Here is a 21,671-nt window from a genome sequence, read left to right as displayed (position 1 = left end):
GTAAGGGCACAGATGGGGACGGGGTCAGGAGCACGGATGGGGACGCGAGCGGGCCGGCCGCGGTCACTCCCCGCCGTATATGTGCGAGGAGCGGCCCCGCGGCGGGAAGGGGAGGAGGCGGCGGGCGCGGCGAGCGCCGGGGGTGGGAGCTGCGCCGCTCAAGTGCGCGGCTCGGCGGAGCATTACGGCGGCCGAGCGCTGCCCGGGCCGGCAGCGCGGAGCCCGCAGCGCGGCCATGGCCGAGCGCCGCGCCTTCGCCCAGAAGATCAGCAGGTACCGGGGCCGGGCGGGCCGGGGCGGCGGCGGCGGCGCCGCGCGGGGGGCGGGCGGGCCCGGCCGCGGGGGCTCCGCCGCTGCCGCGCCCCGGGGGCGGGCGGGCCCGGCGCGGCCCTCGGGCCCCGCGCCCCGCCGGCCTCCGGGGGCCACGGGCAGGGTCCGGCCGCGGGGCCGCGGCTCCCCCCGGCCGCCACAAAGGGCCCGGAGCGGGCGCGGCGGCGCCGAGCGCGGGGCCGCTCCCCCGGGGCAGCTCCCGCGGGGAGCGGGGGAGGGAGGAAGGAGGAAAGGAGCCGTGGAATTCCGCTCCCGCGAACAAAGGCCGGCCGGGCGCTTTGTGCAGCCCCTCTCGCCGCGCGATGGGCGGCACGGCGCTCGCCCGGCCCGGCCCTGCCCCGGCCGCCTCCCGGCGCTGCCCCGGCCCCGCACCTGGGAGGGCAGCGCCGACCTCCCGCGGCTGGAAAATGGAGAGAGAGCTCCCTTGCAGCGCCTTCCTCCCTTTTGTGTGCGAGCGCGGCTGCTGCGCTCCTTGGACCTGCCGAGCTGCGCCAGGCTCGCGGTGCTGCTCAGCATCCTTGCGTTCCTCAAAGTTTGGCTATTTTTTGAAGGGGAGTATTTATAGAAATTTACCTGCCAACAGTCGGTTTCTGCAGATTTACGTGCCGAGTTAGCGTGTGGTTCCAGGTGGGAGCAGTTTTTCTGTTTGCAGGTCCGACCAGGTAGCCTTTGGTGACCATGGTACCTCTCCTACCTGTAACCAGCAGTGCAGTGAAAGTGAGAACCATCGGTTGTGCCAGAGCTGTTCAGGAGGATGTGGACAGTAGCAAAAGGAGTCTCATTTTCATCCATTGAGTGGGAAGCTGTAGGTACAAATAGCTGCAGTTAGAGAAGCTGTGATGGAGAAGGGTCATGGGCAGGAGGTCAAAGGAGAAGAGTGGGTAGGAGGTAGAGGAGTGACATCAGTCCCACCCCACTCATGATCTGGAACCGGGTGGAAACATTGCTCTTCTCTTCAGGTTCTCTGCACATTTTGATGTGCACCAGCCAGGGGTTAGTGTGACAGATCAAGGAATGGGGAGAGATGGCTTTGCTGCCAGGCCATTTTTCCTGCTCCTTGGTTGTGGTCATAGGAATGTCACATGAGAAACAAGCCCTGGCAGTCAGTGTCCGAGCTGTGCAGCCCTGGCAGGAAGCTCAGTAAGGTGGCCCTGGGGTGACCAACGTGGTGCTCAGCAGTCCTGGCTGGTTCACTGGGATGTAGCACAGGAGTGCCACTCTGTGCTCCTTTTGGGCTAATCTGGGTTGTGGCTGAGCTGTGCCACCTCTGTGCCCCTTTTGGGCTAACCTGATCCACTCCCTGTGTTTCCCAGTGTGGTCATTAAACAGGTTTGGTTCACCTGTGCCTGTGGAAGGACCCAGGTGCTTTGCAGTGAGGTCAGGGCTGTTGCATGCCCACCTTTCTTTTACACTTGTGAGATTGTTGTGTTTTCTGTGGGGTTTCCCGTGTTGCAGTGTCATATTCTGAGAAATCTCAAGTTCCTGCTTCGTGGTTTGCAAATCCAGTGCACGTGAAGGCAAAAACTTGTGGGAAGAATGTGTCTGTCACCTGGGCTGCTGCCCTTCCTTCTCCTGCTGGCACAGAACTGCTGGGAGTGTTGCTGTTCCAGGCCATGAGAGCTTGGAGCAGGCCGTGCACGGAAGTCCCAGAGCTGTGCTGGTGGCTGCTGGAAGCCCTCCCCAGTCCCATTGTTTTCAGAAGAATACATCCCTCACATTTTCACACTCTGCCCCCCGGTTTGGCTGACTCACCGAGGTAGACGTAGCATTTGTCTTATTCACAGGAAACAGCCATGCTGCTCTTGCTTTGCCTGTGTGCTCCAAATGGATGTCATTCAGAGCCACCAACACTAATTCCTTTAGTCCAGCTGCACGTTTTCAAACTGGTGTTGCAGTTTAGACAACATGGGATGGGTTGAGCTGTTTCTTGGAAGGCCCAGGGATGTGTCCCACAGCTCGGATTTATCTCTATGATTTCTTCAGCCACACTGGTGCCCCTCAAAAACCATGATCAGAATGCTGGTGCCATGCCCTGCCTGCTCATTGCACCCAAATCTTCAAATATTGGACAGAGGCTATCAGTAATTGCCTGAACCATTTCAAAATATCTTTTTAGGGCTATGTTACAAGGTGTCTTCGTGATTAGGTGCTGCTGAGTTTTTGCAGGATGGATTTGAACTAGAATTTGGAAATCAGTAATTCTTCTTCACTCCATCAGAAGAAACTCCTGAGTTAAACATATATGATGGGCTAATAAGATCTTGCCTGAAATTGCTAATTTTTATTTGAAACTGCATTGGTAGGAATTTTTTTTAAAGCTGTAGTGGATCACATCCTTCTGCAGCATGCTGGTGCTTCTGTAGAGCATGGAGGCTGTTGCTTCCATCTCAGTGTGAGAGCAGAGGAGCTTCAGTGCCTCCTGTGTCTGGTGCACATTCCCAGCTGTGTTAGCCCAGGATGTTTTTTGGATATGGGGCTGCTTGGCAAAGAAATAGGGTGTGGAAACCCCCTCACCAAAAGGGTCAGTTCTGAGTTCTGGATGTCCCAGGAACTGAGCATGTTGTGTCCCAGCACCCCCGTGCTTCCTGGGACAGAGGAAAAGGCGTGCAGGGTTTTTAGAGTTCAAAAAGAGAGAAAGGAGAACTCCCCCTTCAACCTCACACAGCAAAAACATTGCAGGGATAAACTCATGTAGGCTTTCATGTGAGCCCCTTGCTCAGTGCCTTGTCAGTGCTCTTGGAGCACCCTGAGGCTGGGTTAGCTGGGGAATTCAGGGCTGCTCCTTTAGTCTGACCATCACCTTGGAAGTGTCTTTGCCTGGAAAGAGTTCTGATGGAGAGGATCCCTGGGACTTGGAACAGCCCACCTGCCCTGCCCTCTGTCTTACAGTGCCTGTCAGCCTCACACAAACCCCACTGGGTGATCTTTACAGCTGCTCTGTGTTCTGTTGCTGAGAAAGTTCAGTTTTCCTGTGCCCAGCTGTCAGTGGAGTCCAGAGAAAACAGTTTTTACCTGGTGGGTCCAGCCCCTTCCCAGGTGCTTCCATGTGAGCAGGAACCCCATGAGGTGCTGTTCCCTGGGGCTGGAGGTCTTCAGCAGGGGCTGATGCTGCTCTCAGACATTCAGTGACTTGGAAATCCCCCTTCATCCAGGACTCTTACACTACATGGGATTCCTGGAGTAATCCAGCTTGTCTTTATGGATTTGAATGGAGGGGAAAACACTTGTGTTCACTACACTCAGAGCATCTCATTTCTGCTGCAGCTCCCTTTACACTGATGGGGTACTGTAAAAGGGGACTTGGGGAGGCTAAATTTGCATTTATGTTCATTTAGAGCCCTTTTACATTCCCTGTATGATGTGTCAGGGGGGCTGACAGCCTCCTTTGCCCAGCCCAAGGGCAAAGAGGGATGGTGTGAAATCTGCACCAGCTGAAAGCAATAGCAGAGCTGTCACTGGCTTCCAGGAGCACCAGATTGGGCCAGAAGCGTGGTCACAGCAGAATGTTCATCACAGTTTATTCTCTTCCCACATCCAGATGCCATTTGCATTGTCAAAACACTGTCACAGATAACTGGAAGGATTTCTAGCAGGAATTTCAGAGCATCCCTTTGCTGCTCTTCCCCCAAGTCCCACGGCTGTCCCCGTGCAGCCTCTCTGGATCTCTCGTGGGGGAGTTGGCAGCGCTTGGGGAGCCCAAGAAAATCCCTGACTGCTTAAAGCAAGGGAGGAAGCAGGGACAAAACTGCACAGAATTCATGGAATTCACAGAATCACTGGGTTGGAAGAGACCTGAGAGATCATTGAGTCCATCCCAGCCCCAGCACCCCAACTCACCCCTGGCACCCAGTGCCACATCCAGGCTTTGTTAAACACCCCCAGGGATGGGCACTGCACCACCTCCCCGGGCAGCCATTCCAGAGCTTTATCACCTTTCTGTGAAAAGCTTTTCCTGCTCTCCAGCCCTGTATTTCCCTTGGTGCAGCTCGAGGCTGTGTGCTCTGGCTGTGTCAATGCCCAGCCCCAGGTGAGCACAGGCACCTTCCAGGAGCTGTGAGAGTGATGGGGGCAGCCCTGAGTCTCCTTTTCTGCAGGCTGAGCCCCCCCAGCTCCCTCAGGGCTTCCTCACAGGGTTTGTGTTCCAGTCCTTCATCTCCAGGGCTCTGCCACAGAGCTGCTTCTCTGGCCAAGGCTCCCTTCTTTGCTTGGTGTTTTTAGCTTCAGGTGTGACTTTGCTGTCCTGGGGTGATTCCCTCAGCCAGGTGTCCTGGGAGCTCAGTCCCAGGGGGGACATTTCAGCCTCAAGAATCAAAGATGATCAGAAGAGCACCACAGGCAGCGTTGTGTGATGTTTTCTCTTTTAATCAATGGTGAGGAAAAAGGGAACATGTTGTTGCTCATCTGTGTTAATTTAAGAACTCACACACACCCTGCAGCGGTCGGGATCAGGCTGGGCATCAAACCCATTTCACTCCAAGGGGAAGGAGTTCACTCAGCAGGAAACAGGACCTGGGGTTTAGGAGGAAGGGCTGCACTGGCAGGGTGGCTCCGGGCCAGAGCTGTCCCTGGGGCAGGTTCCCTCATCCCACAGAGCTCCCCTGGCTGGGCCTCACCCCTGGATGGGGCTGCAGGCAGGACACAGGGACAGGTGACACTCAGCCAGTGCCACTGGGCTTTGGGGTGACATCCCTGCACAGCGAGGCAGGAGGATGGATGGATGAACAGAGGGTGAAGGAGTAAATGATGTGTAAATGCACTTTTCTCTCTCTGGGGCAGAACGAGCAGCTCTGCTGGGCTGGGATGCCTCTCAGTGCCCGGCTGCCCTCTCAGAGCTCTGGTGTGACCCCAGGCTGAGGAACAGGCTGGAGCAACCCTGCTGGACTCAGCAGGATTTGCAATTTGCCTTGTCCTTTCCCAGTGAGAGGGCTGTGGAAAAGGGACATTTCCTCACAGCACCCCAGGCTGGCCCTGACCCACCTTTGCTGGAAACGGGAGAGTTCCTGACCTTGCTTGGCACCACCAGGCAGATCTTGGGCAGATTTTTGTGGGAAGGCAAAAAGAAGAACTCATATTTCCAGTTTGCTGGTTAAGCAAAAAAAAAAAAAAAAAAAAAAAAAAAAAAAAAAAAAGGAACAGTTTGACCAGGCAGGGCACATAGAGAAATGATTTTTGTGTGTAGTAAAGAACCCTGGGAGTGCAAATATGGTTTCATTTGGTTATTTGCAGCTCAGAGTACTTTCAGAATGACCAGTTTTGTTTTGCTTTAGGAGCCAGTTCCAAGAGGGTTTTTTTCCCCTCTTCTTTGTGTGTTTTTTTCTTTTTCTGTGTGAACCACATGCACACACAATAATTAACCAGTGAAGAAGGTCAGAAAGGAAGTGACTGGGGAAGATGTACTTTAAACATAGACATTCATGAGGCTGTGGGCTGTAATTAACTGGAATGTTTGTCTGAGGTTCCCAGGTTACATGTTGAATATTAGATAAGTTATTAAAGAGGCAGTTTTTTATTTGCCCTTTTAATTATCAAAGCTTTAATGGCTCTTCAGCTCTACCAAATTAATATTTTTTTTAACGTTTGGGGAATATTTATTTCTCTTCTCTTGATGGGGTTTGGTGTCACACCAGCATTGCTTTAGGTTAGAAATAGTGCTCAGGGTTATAGTGTAACATGGGCTGCTGGTCATGACCAGTTTGTCATGGACAAACAGCCTCTGGGAATGCAGGAGGAGGAGGAGGAGGAGGAGGCAGGTGTGTCCATGGAGTGATGGAATGGTTGGGGTTGGAAGGGACCTTGAGGCTCACCCTGTGGTCAGGGACACCTTCACCAGAGCAGGAGTTGTTTGTTTTAGGGAAACTGGGAACCTCTGGGAGGAAACAGTGAGGAACCAGCCCTAGGAGAAGTCAGCTGAGGTATTTCCTCAGTGTGGAAGTACTCATTTGGTTCTCCAGAGGTTCTGCTCCTTCTCTGGAGTGAGTGAAGCACATCTGCTGAAGGGTGATTCCCAACTGGAGCAGCTCTAGAAAAGCCATTGGGTGGTGAGGGGAGCCCACAGGGGACTTGTGGCAGGCAGAAGGGGGTGGGAGAGGACTCTTGAACCTGGTCATGCTGCCACAAACCCAAAGGGGGATAGATCACCCCTAAACACATCTGGAGATCAGGCTGCATGAGGAGATGGTTTCTGAGTGTCAGAGGCACGATGCTTTCCCTGGGGAAGGGGTGTCCAGAACCTCTGTGAGTGCAGGGCCTCAGAAAGGAGCCAGCCTGGGCTGTGGGTTGGGCTGCAGGCTTGGAATGAGCAGTGACTCCTGCAGACTCCACTCAGGAATTCTGGGGTTTGCACAGGGCCCATCAGCTTCCCATGGGCAGAGTTCTGATGGGTGCTGCTGAAAGCTGCAGAGGCAGGAGTGCTTCAGACTAGGGAGTCATGCTGGTTCCTTGTGAAACCCATGGGAGCTTCAGCTCTGGCTGTGCTCGTGCTTTGGGGGATTTTCTCAATCCAGTGAGGTTATGGATGGGGCAGCAGCACAGCTGAGCAGTGCCACCTTTTGTGGCGCCACATCCCTTCCCCTGCCTCAGGTTCCTGAGGGGAGCCAGCACAGCTGTGCTTCCACAGCTGGGGACAGGTCCCTCCTCTGGCTGGGCTTCCCATCTGTGAGCAATGCCTTGAAAATGGGGAAGGGATTTTAGGTTTCTCCTGCTGTGCTGGACTCTGGTTTTCCCTGCCAGGGCTCCGTGTGTGTCTCCTCAGGAGTGACACAAACACAGCAAGTGAGAGCCCTTGGGGACAGGCTTGTCCATGCCCACCACAGCTCCATGTGTGCTTTCCATGCCAAGCAGCCATTTCAGTGCATTCCAAATTTCCCTACAACAGCCAGCAGCACACATGGTTTGCTCTCACGTGTGTCTGTGTGTGCACACGTGGTGGGAGCAGGGACATGGCTTTTCCTGCATGTTCCCTGTCCCCAGCAGGACAGAATCCACCCACCAGAAGTGAAAACATCAGCTCCTGTGGATAAAGGCAAACACGAAGGAAATGACTTCTTGCAGCCAGAATACATAAAACTTGATTTTTCTTTTCTCCTGCAGTCTACTTTTAAAAAAAGACAAATAATGCTTCCTCTGGCTAATCTCATGTCCATCCTCTGGCCTTAGGAAACATCTGCTCCCCATGGCAGCCTCAGTTGTCCCAGCCAGTTCCCTCTGAGAGTTCCCTTCTGTTCCGCTGACAGCAGCTGCCTCCATTCCTGCCCAGCAGCAGTCCCAAAGGCAGGAGCCCATCCTGGTGTCCAGGATTAGCTCAGGACAGGTTGAACCATCTCCCTGGCAGGATTTTAGCAGCTCATGTGCTGTTCTGATAAGCAGCACAGTCCCCCTGGTGAGATCAGGAGTCTCTCAGCCACGAGGATGCTCAAAGATCACTGATACAGCAGGAAAAAATTCCCCCCAGTCCTTGCAGGCTGTTCATTGCCTCATGGGCTGGTTAGGGCCTCCTTGGAGCTGGGAGTTTGCTCTGTGATGTGGTGAATGTCCCTCTTGGTGGGTTTGTCACTAATAAACTGGGTGTTGGCTCCTGGGGAGCAGCATTTGTGTGGTGAGGTCCTGCAGGCCAGGGCTGCTCAGCAGCTTTTCAGCTGCACAGCTTGTTTTGTGGGAGGAATCAGGGTTTTGGTTTGCTTTTGGCACAAACCCATTCCCACCCTGCTCAGAGGCTGGGTGTCCCTGCTGAGAGGAGCTACAGATTCCTGCTGGGATGCAGGATGGAGAGCTGGCCATGGCACGGTGGGGCTGGGCCTGTGGCCCTGTGTTCACACAGCCCCTGGCCATCAGCATTCCCTCTGCTGAGCTCCTCATTCCCCCTCCAGGTGGCTTTACCCACCTGTTGTGTGGAGACAATGTGGCTCTTTACCAGAATGGAAACCTTGGGGGGTCACAGCTTTCACCCTCCAGGCACGGAAGGGCTGCTCTGTGCAGAAAATTCCCCAGGGGTGGAATTTCTGTCTGGCAGACACACAAGGCTCTGTACCGGTGTTTCCTCTGCTTGTCACCTTTACCTTTCCTGCACAGGAAGGGAAACACCTTTTTGTTCTGACCCAGTCATTTGTTTCCTGCTCCTTTGTCTGGCTGTGACTCCAGACCCCAAGAATAGGCAGAGGGATGGAAATGCCGAGTGCAGGAGCAGCTGTGTGACCAGGAACTGCTGGAGGGTGAGGAGAGCTCTGGAGAAGAGCTTTCCTTGGAAGAGCCTGCTGGGAACAAGATCATTTGTGCTCGGGGTCACGTGCATCTTATTGCCACAGATGTGCACAGAGGAGAAGATCACAAAAGGGGAAAAGAATTTAATTGCTGTTAAAAATGTGTATCTGCTGCCTTGTAAGGGCTTTGTGATTCTGGGAGTTTGGTGTGTTCCTGGTGGGCTGTGACAGCCTTGCTGCAGTGAGCAGAGTGTGCTTCCATTCCAGCAGTTGTTATTTTTGCCAGTCTCCCCAGCCCACTGGTGAGTGGGGTGTGCATTTGCACCTTGGAGAATCCACGGGCTGTGCTCACCCTGGCTGCCCCCAGAGGTTCATTCAGCATTCCCTGCTGGCAGCTGCTGCTTCTCACCCCCAGCCCCACCTGCACTTGCTCGGGGAGAATTCCCCAGCTCCTTGCAGGATGGGGAATTTGCTGTGTTTGTTTGATGGCCCAGGTGGCTCTGCCCCCTGTGCCATGTCCTTGGCAGAGGTGATGTCCCTGTGTCTGCTTCCCTTCCAGCACACAGGGGTGGCTGTGCCCATGCCATGTCCCTGCAGAGGGCACACAGGGGTGTGTGCCCATGCCCTGCCGTGTCCCTGCGGGGGTAACCGTGTCCCTGTGTCTGGTTCCAGCACACAGGGGTGTGTGCCCATGCCCATATCCCTGCAGAGGGCACACAGGGGTGTGTGCCCATGCCCTGCCATGTCCCTGGCACAGGTGACTGTATCCCTGTGTCTGGTTCCATTCCAGCACACAGGGGTGTGTGCCCATGCCCTGCCGTGTCCCTGCAGGGGTGACCGTGTCCCTGTGTCTGGTTCCAGCACACAGGGGTGTGTGCCCATGCCCATATCCCTGCAGAGGGCACACAGGGGTGTGTGCCCATGCCCTGCCGTGTCCCTGCAGGGGTAACCGTGTCCCTGCAGAGGGCACACAGGGGTGGCTGTGCCCCATGCCATATCCCTGCAGAGGGCACACAGGGGTGTGTGCCCATGCCCATATCCCTGCAGAGGGCACACAGGGGTGGCTGTGCCCATGCCCTGCCATGTCCCTGCAGGGGTGACCGTGTCCCTGTGTCGTTGCAGGACCGTGGCAGCCGAGGTCAGGAAGCAGATCTCGGGCCAGTATGGAGGCTCCCCACAGCTCCTCAAGAACCTCAACATCGGAGGCAGTGTCTCTCACCACACCACTGTAAGTCATGCCTGCAGCTCAGGCTGCTCCCCACACTCACTGCACCCCTGGGGGGAACTGCTCTGCTGACAGGCTGTTGATGGGAGAGCCTCTGATAACACCAAGGACAAAATTCCATGCAAAACCCACTGATTTTGGGGATTTCTGTGCTGCAAATCAGTTGGTGTGGCTGGGAATCTGTGTTTCTGCAGAATCTCTGTAGGACAAGGGGCTCTCTTGACCAGATATTAATTGTTTTATCCCCAAACAGCCTGCATTGGGCATTAAATTCCATTCTCTCTGCATGGAGAGCTCTTTGCAATCTCCTGCACTTCAGGTTGCTGTTTTCCTCTCCTGGTCACCCTGGAGAGCAGGTCCACAGCAACTCATCTGCTCTTCTGAAGTATTTTAAATATTATTGTGCAAGCTGAGTGTGGCTGTTCCTTGTATTTACTTACAAGTTTACAGCCCACTTTGAAGAGCTGCATTGTCACAATCACCCTTTCTGAAGTCAGACTTTCTTGCATGGCCTGCCAGTAACCTTCCAGATTTATTGTGGTAAACATTTCAAGAGTGCAACAAACTTTTTCAAGCTGGAAATGTTTGATTTGGAGTTTCACTTCAGGTCACAGCAGTTCCTTTTGCTGCAGTCAACTTGGAAAATAAATATTAGAGCATCTTGTTTCCTTCACAGAGGGGTGGCTGGGTCAGGCAGGGCTGGAAATGTGCCCTGAGTTTGATGGTCTGTGCAAGTGTTGGGAGTTTACAAGAGTTCTTCTCTCTGGAGTGGGGTCCTGTAGTGTTTCCTCAGCTCTTGGGGTTGTGGGGATGAGTCCATGGGAATTGCCTCTGTGTAACCTGAGTGTAACCTGTTAAATTTTCCTCCTGTGGGGCACAGAGGTGTCCTCAGAGCTGTGTCACCTCAGGAGGGACCTCCAGGCTGAGCTCTGGCTCAGAGCAGTGACTGCACTGCAGGCACAGAGTTCATCTCTGGGGTCTGGCTGTGCCAGGGCACTGGGATGGAGGAGGAATTCTGGAATTCTGGAATTCTGGAGTTCTGTCCTGTCCCAGGAGCTCTGGGAGAGCAGAGGCTGCTCTGTCAGCCGCCTGAGCACGTTAATGAGAGGGGTTAATGAGAGAGGGGTTAGTGAGGGCTGCTGGCCAGGCTCATGCCTTATCTCAGTGCCTCTGCTGGGCTGTGCAGTGATAATGCAAAGCCCTGACTTGGCAGTTCTGGATGGTCTTTTGCATAATCCAGCATTAGGGCAGGGAGGGTCCCCTGCTATTATCTGGAGTCAGGGTCACTGACTGCACTTCCCTGCAGGCCTGGGCAGCTGAGGAGTGCGCTCCCACTGGATATCTATCCCAGAACTGCTGGGCCTCCCTTGGCCCACCTTGCTTTCATGTTGGAGGGAGTTGGCTGAATTGCCTCTGTGCTCTCATCAAGTGAGATGTCTTCTGTGAGCCTCTCCAGCTGCTCCTCACCCAGCCATGTTTTTCATCAGTTTTTCCTTGTGTCGCCTCCTTTCACTCTGAATTACCTTTTTTCTACTTTTTCCTCCCGTTCCTGAGCTTTTTCCATTCTGCCACCAACCAAGTATTCATGCTCAAAGCTTCAGTCCTGTTGATCTTCACATGTAATTTTTGATACAGGATCAGACTTGTTGGTCATGGTATTATCAGTAGCTCTCATTACCCTGTTGCCCTGGTGTTTGCTAGTAAATATATGCAAGGATCTGTAAAAATGCTGGAAAAGGTCATGCTGGCTGGAAGCAGGCTCTGAGCTTTTGCTATCAGGCTGCATTGTGTGATGGCTGCTGTGATAAGCTCCCAGTTTGTCACATTAAATTGGGTGCTGAGCAGAGAAGCTCTGCAGAAGCCTGATTAACACGGAGTGGTGGTTTTAGGAGATAGTCTGTAGGAAAAGTCTATTTAGTTAAGTCATGAGTCTGTATCCTGAGGCTGCATAATGCAACAGAGGTTTGCTTGTCTGAATTTTGGGTTAATTTCTCTCCCCGAGGCATCTGTGAGGATCTGCTGTGCCTGCCTGGCCTGGTTTGATAATCAGCATTATGCAGGGGGAAAGCATTGCTGTGTGAAGCTGGAAAAGTTCACTTCTGTGCAGCCACACTGGTTTAAAAGCCTAAAGTAGGGCATGTAGTGTGGGAGTGAGTAGGAAATTCCTGCTGAAATGTTGTGTGGTTGGGTTGCAGGATCTCCACAAGGGCAGCTGACTGGGATGGGGGGCTCCAGCCTGCCAGAATTGCAGAATTATTTGGCTAAAGCTCTCAGGGATGCACAGGGTGGGATGGCTGGGGCTGTCCTGTGCAGGGCCAGGAGCTGGAGGGGATGATCCCAGCTCAGGATATTCCATGATGCTGTGACTCCATGGTTGTGCAGATGTGGTCTCATCCCCACCTTGCTCACTGTGCTGAGAATTCTGCTCCAGGAAAGGTCAGCACTGATGGCTTGTCTGAGAGTCTTACCAGTCCAGTGGAGGTGTTTTGGTGGAGAAATGGAGTTTTTGTGAATGGAACATCATGCTTGCTTGGGCCTTTTGTTTCTTGTCAGCTGGGGCCAGTGCAGGGATGCTCCCCACTCCTCAGGCCTGCCCTGGTTGAACCTGGGATAAATGCAAAACCCTGTCAGCTGAATTTTAGCAAGTCTCTTCCCTTTTGCCTCACAAGCAGCAGACAAAATGCTGCCAGAACTGTTTCTAATTTGGTATCTGGTAGAGCTGGGGAGAAGACACTGCCTCCAAATGAGTTTATTATTGTCAGCCTCCACCCTTCTGCCACTTTAGGAGCAGCTGATTTTAATTGCACATTCCTCAAACCCCAGACACAGGTCCAAGGCCCTGAGAGGCTTTTCCCGAGTAACCCAGTGTGCCAGGCTGGGATCCTGGCAGGATCCTGCAGCTCTGAGCATTTTCTTTTTGCAGCCCACAGCAGAAGGCACTGACAGTTTGTTAGTGGGGAATCAGAGCTGTGAGCTCAGAGAGCTCCATGAAGGAGGGTTTATTTTTCTGAAGTTATTTTTGCCAGTCTCCCCAAGCCCACTGGTGAGTGGGGTGTGCATTTGCAGCTTGCTGGGTGTGCTGTGCCTTGGAGAATCCACAGGCTGTGCTCACCCTGGCTGCCCCCAGAGGTTCATTCAGCATTCCCTGATAGCAGCTCCTGCCTCTCACCAGCATCCCCAGCTTCTTGCACTTGCTCTGGGAGAATTCCCCAGCTCCTTGCAGGATGGGGAATTTGCTCTGTTTGTTTGATGGCCCAGGCTGTTTACTATGGGCTATTATAATCCCTCATGACTAACCACTTTCTTTTCTTCTCAAGTTTGTTTTTTTCTGTGGAGCAGCTCAGTTAACTCTGTCTGCTGGAAGAAGATAAAGACTTATAAAATCTTGGACTTTTTTTTCACTTCTGAGTGCCAAGGATAACAACTGAAATTTTTTTTGGTTGTTGTCCAAAACTTGATTGTTTTTCTTCCCAAGAAAAAGTTCTCTTAATGTTTAAAAACCTTTTCAGGTTTTTTTTTTTCTATTTCTTTACATCTTTAGAGGTACATTTTAATGGTTGGACCTAGTGCAGAGGTCTGGTTGACAAGATGGTGTTCAGTCAAAGTTTGGGCATGGATGGTCTTGGAGGACTTTGCCAACCTTAATGATTCTGTGATTTATTTATTTAGGAGAGCAGCTTTTTACTGAACTTGCAAATAAGCAGAGTGAATGTACATTCAGTTGTTTTATGGAAAAATCACAGCTTTTCCAAGGGATTGGGTGTGATATTTCTCATGTATGTTACAGCAGAGATGATTGTTGGTATGTACAGGAACACTGATATAAGAGATGCTAATTAGTCTGGGAATGAAGGGGTCTGGATTCTTGGATGTGATGTGATCTGACCAGGGCTGCTCTCAGCACTTCATTTTCTCCTGTAAAATGAAGGTGCTGACATTTACATATCTCTGTAAAGCACTGCTGCCTTTATGGGCATTATCTGGGCTAATTGAGCCTTTGTCTTGGATTTATTGGATGTCAGACTTTGGCCATGTACTCAAAGATAGCATCTAATTATTCAATAAGAGAATATAGGTTCCTTTGTACCTTTCCATTGTTTATTTTAATGTAATTTAGGAGAAGAAGAAAAGGTGATTTGTGCAAATGAATGGGAAGCACAGCAAAGGAAAACACGACAGTGTCCTGTGTGGCACTGAAAGGGCATTTTGGAGTGCTCAGAGCCAAGTAATTTTATCACCAAAAATTGCAGAGGAGAGCGAGCCAAGCCTTTGTGCTGTCTCAGGGCTGATGGAGGCTGGAGGGTGCCTCCCATCATTTGTGTTTCCTGCAGGTTTTGCCCTGCCTGGCTGGAGGGTTTATCCTCATCAGGCCGGGGAGGATGGGAGAGGCATCCTCATCCTCATCCTCTGCCTGCCTCTCCCCTGGGACTGCTGACAGTCAGCTCTGCTCTGCTGCAGCTGTGGCTCATGGAGCTGCTGCCGTGCCATGGCTGAGGGCAGCAGTGAGCTGGGGCACAGGGCAGGGGGGTTCACCTGCTCAGGTGAGCCTGCTGCCCACTGGCAATCTTCAATAAACAGTGTTAGCAGAGATCAATACTCTGAACTAAATAATGCATACCAAATAATTGTTAATAAACAGGCTGGGGGTGATCACCTGGAGAAGAGAAGGATCCAGGGAGAGCTCAGAGCTAATTCCAGGACCTGAAAGGGCTCCAGGAGAGCTGGAGAGGGACTGGGGACAAGGATGGAGGGACAGGACCCAGGGAATGGCTCCCACTGCCAGAGGCAGCTGTTAGGGGAATTTCCTTGCTCAGAGGGTGCTGAGCCCTGGCCAGGCTGCCCTGGGGCTGCCCCATCCCTGGCAGTGTCCCAGGCCAGGGGACAGCCCTGCCATCCCTCCCTGCAGGGCAGAGAGTGTCCCCTGGGAGCTGAGAGGGGCCTGTGCCAAGGATGTCCCGCTCAGGAGAGCACTCTGTGCCTGGCAGGGCCCAGGGCCACCAGGGCCACCAGGGTCTGCCTCTGTGAGCCCTGAGGGTCTGGAGGATTCCATCCCTCCTGGCCTGGTGTAACATTTCTGCCAAAAATGGGAAATCTGTGATTTTTCTGCAGTCTCTGGTCAAACTGTTTGGCTTTTCCATTTCTCTGTTGCTGTCTCAGTTTCTGCTTTCGTTTTTGTCACAATTTATCAGAGGGAGACTCTTCAAGATGAGTCTCAGCACTTGCATTTTCTGTGTCAAAGTCTTTGTGTTCTCCAAATACTCTTGGTGAAATTACACAACCCTTACTCATCAGGATCTTGTCTTCTTACCCGTCCTTAGAGGCACAACTCGTGTCTTTCTAGGGTTGGTAAGAAATTGCTTTAGTATTCCCAGATAACTAATTAATCTCTGATTAATATTAATATTTCTATACCCAAATGGCTTCCTACATTAGCAGCCAGTTATCACAGCAAATAACCTGGCACTATTTGTACATAAAGCATCTCCCTGGTTTTGGGACTGCCTGGTACTTGTTACATGTAGGATCTTTCTTTAGCTAGGTATATTTGTGATTATTTCACAGAACCCCAGACTGGTCTGGGTTTGGGAAGGATCTTGGAGCTCCTTCCACTGCCCCAGGGTGCTAAAAGCCCTGTCCAGCCTGGCCTTGGACACTTCCAGGGATGGAGAATCCATTTCCTTTCATTGGAGGCTTTTTCTAACTCAAGCACTGTGATAGAATTTGACACACACTGCAGATCTCACTGAGTCCAGATCTCAAACTGAATGTTTTCAGGTTTAAAAGTGGAGGTTTCAGACACAGAGAGTGCTCACAGCCATTTTTGGGGCAGGTTTGCAGTTTGGAAGTGAAGCAATTCCATGGCTGCTGTCTGTGGTGATGCCATCCCACAGAGCACCGTGCACAAGCAGGAATTGGAGATGGGGAGCTGCATTCCAGAGGCAGAGGGGAGGCAATGGCTGCACTTATGGCTGGGGAGTGTCATCATCCCTGAGAGCCCGGGGAGCTGCAGAGATTGCCTAGGAATCCCCTTGGTTCGTCTGAATATCTCCATCTATTATAAATGCAGCCAAAAAATGAAATGCAGGAGCTCTCTGGGCTCACCAGGCTTCAGGAGCATGGGTTTGCTGAAATGCAGGGATGGCAGCAGACAAATGTGCGAGTCTTTGAATTTGGATCCGTTTGGGTTATTTTTGGAGTGCTTAGTTGAAAGAAAATGTCATTTTTGCAAGTAAAACATGTTTTTTCATTACTTGAGTGTTGTCAGTGGTTAATATTACACTGCTCATGTTTCAAAACCTCTTAGAGTGACTTGCCTGTAGTTCACACTTAAAAATAAATCCACTGCCTCTGTTTAGCAAGCTTAATTCTTTCAACTGTTACCTTCTTTAACCTGCCTGCAAATTGTAATTTTTTTATTTTTAGCACATTACGTTCTCAGATTTATTCTGAGTCCCTGCAGTACATCAGATTTGACTCCTGTTCCCCGAGATCCCAGTGTCCCTTTAAGGGTGACAGGATTGGCCATGTGCATTCCTGAGTGCTCACAAGGGAAGTGCCTGTTTGCCCTGGAGACCCAGAGATAGGCTGGGGCTCAGCTTTGAAATGTTAATCTGCTGCTTCTGTCCCTCCAAGATTCTGCCCAGGGAAGGCAGTGGGTGGGAAGTTGGTATTAATTTAGAATTTGGAGCTTTGGCACAATCTGTTGCAGTTTTAGCACAATTATAAATCCCTTAATATTTAAGGAGGTAGCGAAGTTAAGATGGAACTTTGTCCTGGTTTCAAAATTGGCAAGAAATATCACCCTGATTTTGAAGAAATGCTTTAGCTGCCAAGTAAAAATAGCAGTCAGGATCCTCCCTGTGATGAGGAGCTCTCTGCAAGGTTAATTTTCCAAGGTCCCTTATGGGATCCTCACAGGGAGTTCTACTCCCACACAGGAAGGAGGAACAACCTTGCACACTTTGCCATTGCCATTTTTGCAGAGCCCTCAATTGTGCTGATCCCCACAGGGGCTGGGCTCTGCCCTTGGGAATGATGCATCTTGTTTGAGCTGAAAGGGAAATTGGGCTTGGACTGGGCCACAGCAGTTGGGTTCAGATGCTTGTTGTGCCAGATGCATCCTGCCAGGCTGCCATGCCACAACCTCTCAGTGCTCCTGGGGGCTTGGACATCCTGGGAGGGAGGAGGAAATGGGAGGGAATGTTGTTTTCCACAAGCTGGAGAAGTCTGCAGGGTCCTGGCAGGGATTTGAGTGTGCCACTTGCAGTGTGGGTTGGGCAATCCCCTGTGCCCAGCTTGGGGAAGGGATGGGCTGAAGTCCTCCAGGCAGAGCTGGGAATGCCTGTGAACATCAGGGCCCTGTGTTTCAGTCAGTTCCTGTGAGATGGAGACAATAATTGTCCCTTTTTCTGCCCTGGTTGTTACTGAGCTCCTGTGCTGAGCTGCTGGGCAGTGCCCAGGAGAGCAGATCTTGAGTTTTGAGCTCCCTGCACAGTGCAGGTCTTGTACAAACCTGACCTCTGCATTGTATTTTTTGTTTCCCCGTGTGAGCTTGCCCTGGGTGTAGCTTTCCCTGCAGTTTATCCCTTTGTTCCCTTTGTTATCCCTTTGGGATGCCTGGCTGCAGTGAGTGAAGGTTTGTGTTACCCTCTGTGGAGTGATGCCACATCCCCTCTCTGAGGCTCCTGCAGATTTGTGCAGGTGCTTTTGGAAGTGATGATGATGATGCAGGTAGGGGCTGAAAAGGAGGAAATAAATAGGAGAGAGACATGTGCACTAAAACTCCACAAAAATACAATGTTTGCTGTCTGGAGAAGGGCAAAGTCGATAGGGAAGGCAGTTTGATTTTCCAGCTTTTAAGGGGATGTAACAGTGAAGAATAACACAACCTTAAAGAAGGAAGCTGGAGTGTCCCCAGTGCAGGAGAGCTGTAAACCTGTGAAATAGAGCTTTGTCCTGAAGTGCTGAGAGCCAGAGCTGCAGCAGCACAGGGGCACCTCTGGACACTGCCTGTTAAATGGGCCAGAGCAGCCAAATCAAGGCTGCTGTCTGAATTAGCTGATTGGACATGTGTGTGCTCAGGTTAAGGACATGCAGAATTGGTATTTTTAATGTATATATCTATTTCCAAGTGAGGGGTTTGATTGGGGTTAGGGTAAGTCTGAGAGAGGGAGCCCTGTTTGATTTGTTGTGTACTTTGAGTTTATCAGTGCAGTGATAAACACAGTGTTTGTGCTGCCAGGGAGCAGGTTATGCCCCTCTTACTCATCCTCAGCTGCCCTTTCTCCCCACATTGTCCTCCTGTGGATTTTAATGGCACAGAACAGTGCTTGCCATGAGTGAGGGGGCAGTGCCTGATCCTGGGATAAAGACTGAGTGAAAACTGGGTTAGGGAATTGTCCAAAATTTCATCTGTAATTACAGCCTGCACAAAATCAAAGAGTATTTTTTTTAAAGAGCAGCAATTCTGGGAGCAGCATTCCTCTGCATATTTTTAAGCGTGTATTTGCTGTTAATTTACATTATTCTGTGGTCCTGGTGGGGAAGATGCTCAGGGCTCCTGCAGACTTTGGTTTCTGGAGGGTCTTAATAAACTCAACAGAAATGGAGCCCCTGGGCAAGGATTTCCTGCAGTAACACTCCAGTATTCTCCATCAGGTTTATTAGGGGAGATCACACTGGGGCCTTTCAGTAATGAAAGGGGAGAATGGTTCCAAACCAAAAGAGGAGAAATTCAGATTAGATATTAATAAATTCCTCCCTGGGAGGGTGGGCAGGCCCTGGCACAGGGAAGCTGTGGCTGCCCCTGGATCCCTGGCAGTGCCCAAGGCCAGGCTGGACACTGGGGCTGGAGCAGCCTGGGATGGTGGGAGGTGTCAGGGTTGAAACAGGATGAGCTTTGAGGTCCTTTCCTGCAAAACCACTCTGGGATGCTGGGATCAGTTGCTAGCTGGCCTGCATGTTTGCAGATACTTGCCTGGAATTGTCCTTCTGCCTTGGGAAGTGCAGTGAGGAAGAGTGGCTGTGTTTTGTGAAGGAGACACCTCTGCTGCTTTCCTGGAGCCACCAGGAGGAGTGGAGAAGGCTTTCCTGGGAGCAGGGTGAGGATTGCACTGAGGGTGGCTGTGTCTGCAGCCTGCCAGCCAGCAGGGCTGGGGGCAGCACAGCGTCATCCTCCTCAGCTGAGATTCCAAACCCTCCTTTGGTGGGTGGGATCAGCTGTGGCCCAGTGGCAGCTCCTGCAGCCCAGGGCAGTCAGCTCCTGTTTGTCCTGGTGCCCCAGGAGCTCAGCTGGGCTGGAGCTGAGATGGCAGAGCAGGTTCTGCTCCCCCAGCAGCAGCCAGGGTGGTTGGGATGATGGGCTTGGGTCACCTGGTCTTTACCTGGGCTTGTGCACGTTCCACCTGATGGGTTTGTGTGGCAATTTCAGTGACTGATGCTTTGCCCAAGTAACAGCCCCTGGTATTTTGTGTGTCCTTGGCCCCATCCAAGCATTTGGAGCATGGAGCAGGACTGGGGAAAGGTTAAACCATCAACAGCAACAGCCTTGAGAGGAGCTCTTATGGTTCTGTTCGCACATGGGGACATCTTTCAGGTTCATTTTCCTTTTGGTGCATTTATTCATCCTTCTTCCCTCCTCCTGCTCTTTCATCACTTCTTCCCCCACAAATATCTGAAGCCCAAAATAATGTTCTTGCCTTTTGTCTGCCAATAGTGTGACACCAAGTAGTTCCTCTCCATGGCCATGGATTTATGTTTGGCCTCTTTACTCAGGTGCTAGACATATTTCTGGCTGCACAGATGGTGAGTCTAACACAGGCCTCTGGCTTTGACTGTGATGTTTGTTTACATCTTCGTGGTACAATAGTAACCCAAAGAGACAAAGTGGAAAATTGGGAAGTGCAAATTCTGAAATGTGTGAAGGGCTTGGAGCCCCCAGGGTGCACAGAGAGCCCCTGAGCACTGCCTGCCTTTCTGGGTTGGGTGAATTTTCACTGGCATGGCCCCTTCCTTCATCTCCTGTCCAGCACATCCCAGTGCTCCTGTTGGACAGGGGCAATTTGAGATGGGAAATGCAGGGATGGATGGGGGGACCTGGTGTGTTTTGGGCTGTGACAGCCTCACACCCTCAGTCCTGCATGTCCCTGTGAGCTCTGCATTAATACTGAGGCTTTTCCTCATCTTTTCTGTAACTCTTTATCAGGATGAGTGGAGTGGAAAGGCTGGAAGGGATGAGGGGTAGGTCTCTGTGTGCTAGAGAATCACAGGTAAATGAGTTTGTGCAGATTAAAACACAGCACTTGCACGAGCAGCTCACTTCTGGAAGATCCCAGGTCAGAAAGAGGAATAAAAGGAAGTGTTAAAATGTAAGGCTTAAATATAGGGGGCAGCTAAGCAGCTTTAAGTCCTGCCATGAGGCTTCCCTACCCCTCTGGGAGGAGCAGCATGGATGGAGCTCTGCGCTGGCCAGGGGAGGGTGTGAGGGGATGCTTTTCCTCTGCACACCCCCTGCTTCTGGAGCTTTTGCCCACAATTTTTTACTAATTTTGTTGCTTTTAGCTTCATTTGCAAGGAGTCTCCAGTGCTGGGTGGTTCCTCCTCTTTGGTTCTGAGATTTGTCAGTGGAAGGGGAGATTTGGCACAGAGCAGCACTTGGGAACAAACTGAAAGTCTTGAGTTGGATCCTCATGTGGGGCACCACTAATGTTGATTTTTTGGGGGGGATTTTTCTTTGCTTTCTTTTTTCTTTTTTTTTTTTTTCTTTTTTTTTTTTTAATTTTTTGGTTTTTTGATTGTTTTGTTTTGTTGTTGGGATTAAATTGTGAGATAATATTTTTTCCTTGAATTCTGATGTTTATTAGTTTTCATTTCTATTACAGTCTCACAAAGTATGGGTTCTATAGTACTTTTCTTTAACAAGATAAAAATGGAGATGTATATTCTTTCTATAAGGTTTTTTAAGGATAAACTGCTTAATTAAGAAATTGTGCTTAAATTATTTTTATTTTTAATTATAATTATCTACTCATGACTGGCAATGCGGATTTTTTTATTTAATTACACAGTACTACTTAAACTCATGAAGAAGAAGGTAAAAGAAGAAGGACTAGCTTTTGCTCTAAAACTCTTATTTTATATATATTATTATATTCTAAAATTTTAAACTCCAAAGTTTTCTCCTATGTGATATTACACACTTTTGTTTAAACTATACACTTAAAATTTTCGTTCTGTTATTTAATTTTGGAATTTTTTCTACAGTGTTAGGTTAAATGTAGTGTTCTTTTGGGGGGATTAGTGTTTGTTAGTACAGAAAGTTTAAAATTTTCAGTACCCAGGGTTCCAGCATCACCCCTCAGTGACATTTGTCAGGGATGCGGTGCCAAGGGGAGCTGCTCTGCCCGTGTGTGAGGAGCAGGGTGAGGTGGTGACATCTCAGCTGTGTGTGGCAGGAGCAGTGACAAATCCTGCTTGTGACGAGTGCTGCAGTGATGAAAACAGTGAACGTGGCTGGTTTGTGTTCTCAAAATTCTCCAAAATCTCCAAATTTCATGTACTTTGAGTCCATTTCAGGAGTTCAGGATGAGGAGGGGGGAAAGGTTATGGGGTTCAAGAGATGATCTTCATCTCCTTGTGCAAGGTGTCCCTGCCCATGCAGAGCTGGTCTTTGGGGCCCTTCCAACCCTTCTCTGATTATTTCCATATTTCCTTACACAGAAATCAGTTTGTTTGTTTTACCCAAATTGCAGAATCAAATACCACATTTCCAGCCATCACGTATTTTTTTGGTGAACCAGATTCTTATCTGGCAAAAAGTCAGTTTGCCTTGTAGGAAAATTGCAGTGTTCATTGAGGTTGGTTGTGGTAGGGAGATTCTTTCAGTATTAGCTGAGTCTTTTCCCTTGAATAAAAAGCTCATT

At 50.8% G+C, this 21,671-nt stretch overlaps 1 protein-coding gene across 11 annotated transcripts in view; it reads left to right on the top strand.

Moving 5' to 3' along the window:
* Positions 1-197: 197 nt before the first annotated feature.
* Positions 198-21,671, top strand: part of DOCK7 (dedicator of cytokinesis 7) — a 94,350-nt gene continuing 72,876 nt past the window's right edge. For all 11 annotated transcript variants that reach the window (XR_009114850.1, XM_058030663.1, XM_058030662.1 and 8 more), the window contains exons 1-2: positions 198-273; positions 9,648-9,753. Coding sequence is in view for 10 of the 11 variants with exons in the window: in XM_058030663.1 (XP_057886646.1) it covers positions 236-273; positions 9,648-9,753 (144 nt within the window). In the remaining variant the exon portion in view is untranslated. The remainder of the gene's footprint in view (positions 274-9,647; positions 9,754-21,671) is intronic.

This window comes from Melospiza georgiana, chromosome 9 (genome assembly GCF_028018845.1).
Source record: "Melospiza georgiana isolate bMelGeo1 chromosome 9, bMelGeo1.pri, whole genome shotgun sequence".
NCBI classification, from domain to species: domain Eukaryota; kingdom Metazoa; phylum Chordata; class Aves; order Passeriformes; family Passerellidae; genus Melospiza; species Melospiza georgiana.
The sequence above is the reverse complement of the archived record's forward strand: the minus strand, read 5'-3'. Positions and strand labels throughout refer to the sequence as shown.